Source organism: Mus musculus, chromosome 16 (assembly GCF_000001635.26).
Source record: "Mus musculus strain C57BL/6J chromosome 16, GRCm38.p6 C57BL/6J".
Taxonomy (NCBI): domain Eukaryota; kingdom Metazoa; phylum Chordata; class Mammalia; order Rodentia; family Muridae; genus Mus; species Mus musculus.
Window position 1 is genome coordinate 55,965,706 of NC_000082.6, and position 12,450 is coordinate 55,978,155.

Genomic DNA, 12,450 nt, shown 5'->3' on the forward strand with positions numbered 1-12,450 from the left:
CAGTGGCGGGCTCTAATATTTTTTGGAGGTGGGGATTTAATTCAGGGTTTTGCGTACCACTCGTGCTATCCCTGGGCCACGCTGTCGGCCGCTACGATTTTTTTCTTTCTTTTTCTTTTTTTTTTTTTTTGGTTTTTCGAGACAGGGTTTCTCTGTGCAGCCCTGGCTGTCCTGGAACTCACTTTGTAGACCAGGCTGGCCTTGAACTCAGAAATCCACCTGCCTCTGCCTCCCAAGTGCTGGGATTAAAGGCGTGCGGCACCACTGCCCGGCAGGCCGCTACGATTTATTTTTGTTTCAAGGAATAATCCAAAGCCAAATGCAAAAAGTGACCTTCAGGTTTTACCTGCGAGATAAAAACTGGTCTGGGCTTCGTAAGAGGAGGAAAGACACGTAGAACATCCTTGTCTCTTGTTTATTAAATCCTGCGAAATGCTGGCTTTAGATTCTAGAACACTAGCCTGGAGGAAATAAAATGGCACAGAACCCAAGCCAAGAACCAACTTGGACCTTAAACGAACACCTCAAACCCACTCCCCGCCAATGCTGTAGGAAGAAAGCTGTTGCTAGGAAACAGACTGGGCGCTCGGAAGTGACATCATCTCTGGGCGCCGGGGTCAAGGAAGGGAATTTAGGGAGGAGATTCTCTCCCTCTGCCCTATAAGGTTCTCCCATGATTCTTTCTTTCTCTTCGCCATCTTTACCCCGGCAGGCCGACATCTATCACCATGAAGTAAGCGGGCGCCCGGTGTCCCAATCCGCCTCCATCCTGAGGCCGAGCTACCGGGGATGGCTCCTCTTTGCAGCGCACATACTAACGAGCTTCGCCTTTTCCTTCCAGGGTCGAGCTGTGCAGTTTCAGCGGGTACAAGATCTACCCGGGACACGGGCGGCGCTACGCCAGGACCGACGGGAAGGTAAAGGCCGGCTGGGCCGAGCGCGGCTCGGGACGCTGGGAGTAGAAGGACGGTCCTCTCTCCCCGAAGGCCCCGGGACCGCGTGTGGGATGGGAAACTTGAGGGAATATGGATGGTGTGTAAACCAGGCTGGAAATGAGTGCTGTATGTAACCAATGGGAAAGGGAAATGGGCTTCAGGTCTTTTGGAGTCGGAGAGGGCTCAGAGCCAGATTTCTTTGAGTTTAGCGCCACCCGACCCTTTGCGACTAGTGTAGATTTTTCGGCTCCTGAGAAGACTGTAGCATTGATGCCACCCTGTCATTTGTGTCACAAAGAGGTCTCTTGCCTCCTTTATATATTTATATATTGAGAAGAGAGAAGTAGAATAAAGCTGGAGGAGGACGTCAGTCTCCACTTTGTGTAAAAGGATGACTAATTTGAATTTGTTAACTGCAGGTTTTCCAGTTTCTTAATGCAAAATGTGAGTCAGCATTCCTTTCCAAAAGGAATCCTCGGCAGATAAACTGGACTGTCCTCTACAGAAGGAAACACAAGAAAGGGCAGTCGGTAAGTGGAATGCAGCTTGCTAGTAGCCTCTTTTAAAGTTACACTGTCAGATTTTGCCAGGTTAAATTTTGGTTAAACAAAACTATGCAATGTGCTCTTGAACTAAACCATCAGACAGTAGCAGAACTTGTTAGTGTGGCCTTGGGTACCATAGCCTTCCAAGCTGTGTGTTGAAATTTGAAATGATTCCTCTCTGTAAGCTTCATTTTGGGTTGAAGAGGCCCTTAGGGGATGGTAGGTGTTGCTCTGGGTGGAGGTGTGGTGCTAGGACAACAGCTAATAGTTAGGCTTGGCATGTGTGAGCCTCGTTAAATAGATTCTAGCTGGGTATTATAGTAAACAGTGGTCCCAGATGTGAAATATGTTAAGTGGGCATGGTGGCCCACTCATGTAATGCCAGTGTCTGGGAGGTAGAAGCAGGAGGATCAGTAGTTCAAAGTCAGCCTAGGCTACATAAAACCTTGTTTCCCAAAGCAGAGCACGCAGTACAGAGTTAGTGAAAAGAAAGATGAATTATATTTATTAGATCCTTTTGGATGAATAAATGGGGGGAGGGAATCTTAGAGGTGTGAAGATGTAGAGAAACAGAAATCCTAGAATAAAATGATACAGCTGTTGTAAACCTTTTAATTAACTCAAAATGTTATTTATTTTGGTTTTTTTAGACAGGGTTACTCATAGATCAGGTTGACAACTGTTAAAAAATTTTTTTTGTGTTCTTAACATCTGGCAATTCCATTCTAAGTATTGAAAGCAGGTACCCAACAAATCTGTTATCGAACTCTTGGAATGCTGAGGCAGTAGAATTGACTTTTTGTTTGTTTAGTTTTGTTTTTTGTTTTTTTCTCGAGACAGGGTTTCTTTTTTTTTCCCCCATTTTTTATTAGGTATTTAGCTCATTTACATTTCCAATGCTATACCAAAAGTCCCCCATACCCACCAACCCCTCACTCCCCTACCCACCCACTCCCCCTTTTTGGCCCTGGCGTTCCCCTGTACTGGGGCATATAAAGTTTGCAAGTCCAATGGGCCTCTCTTTGCAGTGATGGCCGACTAGGCCATCTTTTGATACATATGAGACAGGGTTTCTTGTGTAGCCCTGGCTGTCCTGGAACTCACTCTGTAGACCAGACTGGCCTCAAACTCAGAAATCGCCTGCCTCTGCCTCCCAAGTACCAGAATTAAAGGCGTGTGCCACCAACTAAGGCTACAAAGTAAAATCAATCCTATTTCCAAAAAAGGTGGTTACAATCAGTTGAATGCTTAAAATTAAATATATATATATATATATATATATATATATATATATATATAATAAATTTTGGTGACAGGACCCAAATCTAAAAAGCAGCCCCATTTCTCTTCTACCCTGAAAGTTATTTTCTAAAAAAGCAACATTCCCAGACCCAATATTTGACAGCAACCCCTTTAACGAAACCAAATGTGGAATTTTCAGTTTGCTGTGATTGTTCCTCAAAGACCCAAATTTTTGGTTAGGGGTACTCAGCCATAAATATAATGTATTGGGATATTTTCCCCTCCAAAGAGAGAAAACCAGCCAGCATTAGACTGAAGAAATAGGTTAGAGCTATGGTTCTCAGCTTTCCTAATGCTGTGACCCATATGTTCCACCTCAACCATAAAGTGGTTCCATTGTTACTTAATAACTAGTTTTGCTTCTGTTATGAATTGTAATGTAAATATCAGATATTAAGATATGTGGCCCAAGTGAAGGGTCCCAAAGCCAATTAACTTATTTTAAACCAATGACTATTGTTTGATAGTGTTAGGAGAGCACTGTGAAACCGTTCTTTAAGTCCCAAAGGGTTGAGACAACCATAGGTTACTCACTCTGTAGACCAGGCTGGCCTCGAACTCAGAAACCGCCTGCCTCTGCCTCCCAAGTGCTGGGATTAAAGGCGTGTGCCACCACGCCCGGCCCTAAAATTATTTTTAAAGTGTCATCCAACTCCCTAAGTGAGCCATTCTGCTTGAAAGGTCAAGATTTTTGTCCCTTTTTAGTAGTAAAACTGGTCATTATTTGTGATACAAGCTTAAAACAGCTCATAACCTGGATTATTTTTATTTCATATAATTGGCCTGAATTAACTTGTTGAGTATGAAATTTAAGAGCTGTCTGCCCAAGGGGCTGGGCATGGTCTTGCATGCACACCTCTAATCCCAGCACTTGGGGGCAGCAGAGTCAGGCCTGGTCTACAGAGTTCCAGGACTATAAAAGAGAAAACTTGTCCCAGAACGCCTCCCTCTCAATAAAGTTCTTTGACTTTAATTTTTACTTCATTGAGTAAGGTTAATAAATCATAGTCTTTGCTTTGTAGGAAGAAATTCAAAAGAAAAGAACCCGCCGTGCAGTCAAATTCCAACGAGCCATCACTGGTGCATCTCTTGCTGATATAATGGCCAAGAGGAATCAGAAACCAGAGGTTAGGAAAGCCCAGCGAGAGCAGGCTATCAGGTAAGGATTGCTCTACGGTCAGCTTTTCAGCTGTGGGTCAGCCTTTACAGAAACCCAGTCTCATCATGGCACTGTTGGTAGAAGCATAATACAAGCATATACTCTAAATTGCTAAACTTAAGTAGTTACTGTACAATTTATTGTGTTTAGGTGACTTGGATAATGGAATTTATCAGCAATTCTTAGGATCTGTTTTTTGTTTGTTTGTTTTGGTGGGGTTCTTTGCCAAGCTCTCCCAGTAAAGCCCTGGTTGTCTTTGGAATTGGGTTGTAACTGCCACGGTTTCACCATCTATATAATCGTAGGCGTGTGCTATCGTTCCTGACTGGATTTTGGATTTTATTTGTAGATAGGGAGAAAGAATTTATGATGATCCCACTTGTCTAAAACTCTAGCTTCATATCAATAAGTTGTGTTCTTAAAGAGTAAAGTGTCTTGCTTAATGTTACTTATATGACACTACAGGGCTGCCAAGGAAGCAAAAAAGGCTAAGCAGGCATCAAAGAAGACAGCAATGGCTGCTGCCAAGGTAACTATGGGGATGTTCTTGGGTTTCTTAAAATAGGAAATTTTATCCTTAAGGCAAGGGTTAGCAAAGTGTGGGTTCAAGTTTCTATTGGAAATGGTTGTAGCTAGTTTCTAGATAGAATGGTTGCATCTCTGGTTTCTATTGAGCTTTAATTTTAGATGTGTTAGAGAGGGGAAATTAAAGCTAGCATTGCCTTTTTTTTAAGTGGGTTTCTTTTTCTGAAATGAGATATAACAGAGGCTGGCTTGGAACCATCAACCAGACTTAAGAACAATCCTGCTGCCTAGCTAGTACTAAGAGTGTGTATCCCTGTGTGCTCGCTCGGCTTGGCTTTTGTGTTTTTAGACATTGTTTTAAGGTAATTGTATTGGTACAACTGCATGATGAGTGAGTGTACCCAGCCTTTTCTAGGAGTTACAAATGTAAAGCCAGAGCTAGGCGGTGGTGACTCACCCACCACTCTTGGGAGCAAAGGAAGGCAGCCAGGGCTACACAGAGACCTGGTCTCAAGAAAGCCAGAGAATGAAAGTCAGTTTTTCATTCTTGGATGGGCAAATGGCTGCTAGTAAAGGCGGTTTGTACAGCCCTAATTTGGTCTTGGGGACCTATAAGGTGAACGTAAAGAACACCTGTAGCACTCTACCTCTGCCCCTGCAAGGGGAATAAAGATTTAAAAAAGTTCTGGGCCAACAAGTTGGCTCAGCAGGTAAAGGCACCTGTTGCCTGGTATCCGAAGTTTGATCTTCAAGAACAATACGGTAGGAGCAGAGCTGATTCCCACAGTTGTCTATGATCTACAAGTGCTGTGGTGCCTTGCCCCAAATCAAAATACATCATTCTTAAATGACTGTGCAAAGTAGAGTGAGCCCCTAGTCCCAGCACTTGAAGAGTGGAGACAGGATCAAATCTAGCCTAGATGTCCTTCAGAAACCCCAAACAGGATCCCACGTTGTATCTAACTGTCCAATCTGTAACAATATTATATGGTGGAAGTGAACTTTAAAAATGAGTTACTTTGACATTTATTAACACAGTTAAATTAAGACAGTGGAAGGTATGTAAAGACTTAACAGTAAGGGCAAGGTGACAGTCGCATTGAATAAGTGATGTGACTTTTTTTTTTTTTTTTTTGCAGGCCCCCACAAAGGCAGCACCTAAACAAAAGATTGTGAAGCCTGTGAAGGTCTCTGCCCCCAGAGTTGGTGGGAAACGCTAGTGTGGTAGAGCAGAGTTGGAAATAAAGCTCTATCTTTAACTCTAGGTGGTGCTGATTGATTTTTTTTTCCTCATCAAAAGCATGAATTCTTACTTGGGGCGGGGCATTTTAGCCACAGACTGCATGCTTTCCTTGACTTGAGTTCCTAGGTCCAACCTCCAGCTAAAAATGTTAATTTCTCATTTGTGTGGTGGCACACACACTTAATCTAGCACTCAGGAGGCAGATCTTGAGTTCCAGGACATCTCAGCTACAATGCCTCCTAATATGTCAGTTGAAGAGATGGCAAACAAAGTGATATGGTTGTGAGCCATGTTTGGAATAGGAGACATGAAAAGAGTTGAAGGCCCGCCTTGGTTCCCTGTAACTGCTTAACTCATCACGTAGTACATCACCATTAGCAGTTAGTTTAGAACTATTCAATCTGTTCCCCCATGAAGACCTCAGTGAAGACCACTGCTGTCTCATGGTTTAAGACTCAAGGCCTGGAGCCTCAAGATGGTCTTGCCACCTGTCAGTATCTTATATAGGAGCGCACCTACACATGCTGCTGGACATTTTCCTGTTGAAACTAGATTTCACTGTCACTGTGGCCTAAAATCCTCAAGAAATTAACCAGCCTCGACCTTCTGGGTAATGAGATTAAAAGCATGGTGCCACTGCACCACCACCCCCCCCCCCCCCCTTTTTAAGGAAAGGATAAGAGACATTCTGGCCTATTCTGGCCTTAAACTCTGTATCTTTCTATTAGAGTGCTTTGATTACAGTTGTAATATTGCTTAGATATTGTTTTCTGGGCTAAGAGTTATACAGCCATATAACATTTTGAGTTTTCTTTCAAGTGGGATTGAGTATTCTAGGGTCTGCTCGTAAACTGGAGACCTCAGAAGTGCATGGTCATCTTGGCTGTATGATGAAATCAGGTTAAGAGCACCACTGACTGCTCTAACAGAAGTCCTTAGTTCCAAATTCCCAGCAACCACATGGTGGCTCACAACCATCTGTTTTGGGAGCCCTCTTCTGGTGTCTGAAGACCGTGACCATGCACTCACATGTAGAAAATAAAATATTAAAAGTATCTGAGGTATGAGGGTATGACTAGCCTAGTAACAAGATCTTTTTCCCAAACAACCATTAGCTTGTGTAAAAAAATTAGTACATGGAATGTAGGCCTTTGCAAGGACACAAGTTTAAAGTTTAGCTTTTCTTAGGAAAGTCTGATTAAAGGGAAAAAAAAAAACCAAAAGACCAGTAACAGTTCCTGGGTTTTCTCTCTCTCTCTTTTTTTTTTTTTTGTTTGTTTGGGTTTTTCGAGACAGGGTTTCTCCGTATATTAGAGCTCACTGTCCTGGAACTCACTTTGTAGACCAGGCTGGCTCGGGACTCAGAAATCCACCTGCCTCTGCCTCCCAGTGCGCCACCACGCCTGGCTGTAACAGTTCCTGTTACCTGCAAATGCTTAGATGGATCTTAATTGTATTGGCAACATTCTTTTTATGTGTATTCTCAAGATTTGATTCAAATATCCCGTTAGCGGTTTTTTTTTTTAAAGTACAAAGGTCATGAAGCCACACCCTGTACAAACCTGTATCTGAATCTCTTGGGAGAAAGATGCTCTCCATTTTTACCCTTCATTTCCTTCATAGACGATGGAAACACTCTAACCACTGTCTGGTTTCTTGAGCCCACTGCCACCTGCTTGCTCCTTACCTGTGGTACCACAAACGTTTAAAAGCGTCATAGATAATGTGTGTGTCTTCTAGGCAGAAATAAAGAAAAATAGCTTCTTTAACTAAAGTCATTGGGTTGGGAAGCCTGGAACCTTCTAGCTTCAAGGAATAAGCACAAAGCGTCCGGGCATTACAAGGAAACGGGATTGAGAGTTACTTCTGCATGTTATTTAATCATCTAAGCAATCTGGACCTGCATAGTCGTCACCATGGTGATGTTTCTAGAAAATTACTTAGGTAGTTTGGAGAAAATTCGTAACACTGAAGCACTTAATGCTCGGTAATACTGCGACAGTATTTGGCCCAGAGGCTCAGACAGTGGCAATCAATTGCTACAGTTTCAAACTCGGCGGTATCTGGTATATCTAGTCTCAGAGTATACAGAACAACTGACTCAGTTACCGTTTACGGGGAGGGTCTCAGGGAAACAAACAGCGAACCGCTCAAACACGTGGCTTTACAGAGAGCGTGGGAAAGGAAAGGGAGGGCGGTGGGGGAGGGCCCTGCCAAGACTTAAGATGTCTGCTGAGGACCCCCGTATCTGCCCGAGAGAGCGCGTTCCCTCTTCCAACATGTCCTCCGCAGTGTTGACGTCACACCGCCGGCTCCCTGGGAGCGCAGAGCCGTAGCGCGCTCCAATCGGGGTGGCGGCCCCGCCCCGCTCCCGCGCGTCACTTCCGGTGGTGCAGCAGCCATTTTGTCAGTCGCCAGCGGATCCCGCGCGCTGCCGAAGTGCAGTTCCCCCTGGTTACCAGGTGGTCGGTTCTTCCCCTCCGCGCTGCCGGCGGGCGGGCAGGCGGGCGCCCTCGGAGAGAGAGAGCGCCCACCACAGGCGTCGCCTTCGCTCCTCCCCGGGTCGCCGCGGCCCCTCTCCCGAGCCGCGGCGCTGTCTGCCTCTCCTTACCACTGACAGGCGCCCCCGAGGGCGCTGCCGGCGGCTATGTCAAGCGAGGAGAGCTACCGGGCCATCCTGCGCTACCTGACGAACGAACGCGAGCCCTATGCGCCGGGCACCGAGGGCAATGTCAAGCGGAAGATCCGCAAGGCCGCCGCCTGCTACGTCGTGCGCGGCGGGACCCTCTACTACCAGCGGCGGCAGCGGCACCGCAAGACCTTCGCCGAGCTGGAGGTGGTGTTGCAGCCGGAGCGTCGCCAGGGCCTCATCGAGGCGGCCCATTTGGGCCCCGGGGGCACCCACCACACCCGGCACCAGACCTGGCACGACCTGTCCAAGACCTACTGGTGGCGAGGTGAGTGCGCCGGGCCCCGGGGGCCGAGGGGGGCGGCTCGGCCCGGCCTGCGTGCGCACCCGCGAGCCCTCAAGTCTGGGGACCGGGCCGTATCCTTAGCCCGGAGGCGTGCGTGCGTCCGTTCGGCTGCGCGGCAACCGCGGGACCCAGCCGAGCCAAGCGGAGCAGAGCGGGCTGGGGACGCGAAAGCAGCCGCACTTCCCCTACAGGAAGGAGGCCCGGGAGGCTGGGGGCGGACCCTCGCCCGGGGTGGGGCTTCGGGGGCTTCCCTCGGGGCCGGGCCAGGCGGTGGAGGGCGTGGTGCGGCCTATCTGGGCCCGCCCCCGAGGCCCTTAGGGGATGGTGGGAGACCCAGAGGCAGAGGCAGACCTACCCTCTCCCTCTCCCTTCTGCCGTAGAAAAAGCTGTCCCAAACCCTGGCTGCCGTCTCCCAGTGAGTGCCGCTCGGATTTGGCCATTGGACTAGGTCCAAATGTCTGTTTCTGCAACTGCGACACAGAAACAAGGAATAATGTGGTTATTAGGACTAATGATGGCGCAGTCGCTGTGAGTCCCGGTTTTAGGGCATTAGGCAGCCTTCCAGACTGCCAGATCCTTTTTCTCGGGAGATGGGACAAGACCGACATACCATAAGAGGTTTTATTTTATTAGGAGGAATGATGACACTTGTGTCGTATGTTTTTTCTTGTTTTGAGTGTGGCACTCCTCCCACCTCAGCCTCTCACGTGTTGATATTACAGCCCTGACTCACCAATCACGGTGACAGGGATCCTGTTTCCTAACGCTTTAACGTTCTTTTTACTTTGTGAAAATAGCCTCGGGAACTGTGTTACGCAGTGTGTGTTGAGAAAAGATCAGGCAACAGGTTTATTGACGGATTGTTTCTCGATTTGAGGCAAGATCTCACTAAATTACTCAGGCCGGCCTTGAGTTAAGGATCTGAGTGCCTCACTAGCTGGGATTACAGACCTGTACCATCAAATCATTGATTATTTGGGAGCAGAATATAATGACCCTAGCACTGTTTGATCCCTTGGAGAGTAGATGAGAGCAGAAAAGCTTGACCTTTTTCTTTTTAATTTTTTTAAAAATGTATGTGTGTGAATGTTTTCCCTGGCGGTGTGTGTGCCCGCACCAGCTGCCCACGAAGGTCAGGGAAGGGCATTGGATTCAGAACTGGAGTTAGGTTACAGATGTTTCTGACACCAGGTAGGTGCTCAGAATTGAACGCTGGTCATTTGAAAGAGCAAAAGTACTGTTTACTACTGAGCTGTCAAGCCAGTCCCTCTAATCTTTCTAGTAAGTTTTTAAAATTCTATTTTATGTGCTGTGTGTATGTGTATGTACATGCAGGCTAGGGCTGGCAGCCTTATTTGTTGAGTCATCTCATTTGTTCTAGATGCTAGTTTTTGTTAGGTTTACCAACTTTGTCATCAAGCCTATTTTAGGAACTCTTTGGTAGTCCTTTTGTTCCTTAGAGAAATCTTTAGTGGTTAACAGGTTTATCTTATTCTCATACAGTTTTTCTTTATATTTCAAAATTTGTGTGTATGGGTGTTTTGCTTGTATGTAAATGTGTGCCTGGAGCCTACAGAGGTCAAATGGAATTCCTAGAACTGGAGTTATGAATGGTTGTGAGCTACCATGTGGGTGCGTGGAAACAAAAACCTTGGTCCTCTGAAAGAGCAACAAGTGCTCTAAACTGTAATCCATCTTCCCTGGCAGTTAATATGACCTCCTAACACTTGTTTGATATTTGTAAAGAATGCCTGAATAAGCTGGGTGTGTGGTAGTATATGCTTTTAATCCTAGCGCTTAGGAGGCAGAAGCAGGCAGAGCTCTGAGTTTAAGGCCAGCCTGTTCTACAGAATGTTTCCAGTACAGCCAAAGCTAACCATGTCTCAAAAAAAAACCAAACCAAACCAAATTAAGTGAAATGAAAAAAACCACCACCACCACCAACACCAACAACAACAACAAAAAAAACCCTGAATTAAGCCAGGCCTATACCAGTACTCCAGAGGCAGAGGCCATAGGATCACTGCAAAGTTGAGGCCAGCCTGGTCTCTCCCTCCCCACCTCCCAAATCTGAACTAAATTTCCAAGAAATGTTAACTGTGAGGAATAAAACTAGAATCATGGCTGCATATTGTTCATATTGAGAGGCAGAGGCAACCTGTTCTATCAAGTGAGACCTTTGTCTAAATGTAAAAAACAGAGTATCAGTGTCTCACTTTACTAATTTCATGTTCTGTTTGCCTCTCTGCTGCATGATTCTTTTATTCCCACCTCTGCCCAGGGTAGGAATATGTTAATATAACCTTTCTATGCATGCAGCATAACCATAATTTCCAGTCAGCAGGTGATAATTGGTATATGTCCAATACTCTATAGTGCACTACACAGCTTTGATGTTTGGTAGGTTGGGTGAATTATATATGCATTACATTTAAGGATATTTTCAATTTATGATGGGATCATTGGGATTATAATCCCATCATAATTTGAAGCATTTATATTACTAAGCTTCAAAAGCAAAAGCCCTGACCATGTATAGTGGCTTGTGCCATTCCTTTAATCCTAGCACTTGGGAGACACAGACAGGCTGATCTCTGTGAGTTCCAGGACAGCCAGAGCTACACAATGAGACCCTGTCTTGAAAACATACAAAACTCTGTTCTAGAGCAAGACACTTGACAGGGTGTTTTATTAAACTAGTACTCACTAAGGCATGTTTGACAGAAATGCTTAGAAACAGGTTTTTTTTTGTTGTTGTTGTTGGTTTTTGTTTTGTTTTTATTTGAGACAGTGGTCTTTCTATGTCAGGCTAGACTACAAGTTTTCTAATTGTTTTCAATTTAGGACATATTATGTATAAACATAATGAGATGTCTTGAGGAAACAGCCCTATTATAAAACACAAAGGATCATATATGTTTTATAAAGTGTGTTATGTTTATACACTTAGCTTGAGGTAGTTTTAAACAATAATTTTAGTGCCTGCATAAAACTGTCCCATCACAGAAGTCAGGTGTGCAATTTTGTGACATCATGTTGATACTTTAAAAAGTTTTAGATTTAAAAAAAAATATGAAAGGGGCTGGAGAGATGGCTCAGTGGAAGAGCAGTGACTGGTCTTCCAGAGACCCCGAGTTCAATTCCAAGCAACCACATGGTGGCTCACAACCATCTGCAATGGAATCTGATGCATTCTTTTGGTATGTTCTGAAGATAGCTACAGTGTATTCATATAAATAAAATAAATAAATCTTTAAAAAAAGATTGATGAAAATATTTATTTTAGGTATAAGTGTTTTGCCAGCATGTATATCTTTCTATCACTTGTGTGCTTGGTACTTACGAAGGCCAGAAGAGAACATTGGATCTCTTGAAGCTGAAATTACCTGGAGTTGTGAACCACTTTGTGGGTCCTGGGAATTGAACACTGGACCTCTGGAAGACTGACCCCATCTTCAGATGACACCATCTTCAGTTGACTATTGAATCTTCTCTTCAGAGCCACTTTGTTTTTGTTTTTTTTAATTTATCATTATACATAAGTACACTGTACCTGTCTTCAGACACAACAGAAGAGGGTGTCATACCTCATTACAGGTGGTTGTGAGCCACTATGTGGTTGCTGGGATTTGAACTCAGGACCTTTGGAAGAGCAGTCAGTGCTCTTAACTGCTGAGCCATCTCTCCAGCCCTCATTACATAAAATCTTAACAGTAATTGAAAGAAGATTAAATTCATGGTAAGGGAGAAATCCTGCCATATTTGA

At 44.9% G+C, this 12,450-nt stretch overlaps 2 protein-coding genes and 1 long non-coding RNA gene across 5 annotated transcripts in view; 2 read left to right on the forward strand and 1 right to left on the reverse strand.

Moving 5' to 3' along the window:
* Positions 1 to 569: 569 nt before the first annotated feature.
* Rpl24 (ribosomal protein L24) lies at positions 570 to 5,732 on the forward strand. The gene is made up of 6 exons (NM_024218.4): positions 570 to 733; positions 842 to 917; positions 1,355 to 1,465; positions 3,805 to 3,941; positions 4,407 to 4,470; positions 5,606 to 5,732. Exons 1-6 carry the CDS (start codon positions 729 to 731, stop codon positions 5,684 to 5,686), a joined length of 474 nt encoding a protein of 157 aa, NP_077180.1. The 5' UTR covers positions 570 to 728; the 3' UTR covers positions 5,687 to 5,732.
* Zbtb11 (zinc finger and BTB domain containing 11) overlaps positions 5,732 to 12,450 on the forward strand; it is a 37,477-nt gene continuing 30,758 nt past the window's right edge. For 2 of the 3 annotated variants that reach the window (XR_001781828.2, XM_030249142.1), the window contains exon 1: positions 5,732 to 8,666. Coding sequence is in view for 2 of the 3 variants with exons in the window: in XM_030249142.1 (XP_030105002.1) it covers positions 8,357 to 8,666 (310 nt within the window). In the remaining variant the exon portion in view is untranslated. The remainder of the gene's footprint in view (positions 8,667 to 12,450) is intronic. The other variant, NM_173026.2, reaches the window with a different exon arrangement.
* Positions 7,563 to 8,912, reverse strand: Zbtb11os1 (zinc finger and BTB domain containing 11, opposite strand 1). The gene has a single exon (NR_027965.1). It is a non-coding gene; the product is annotated as a zinc finger and BTB domain containing 11, opposite strand 1 (long non-coding RNA).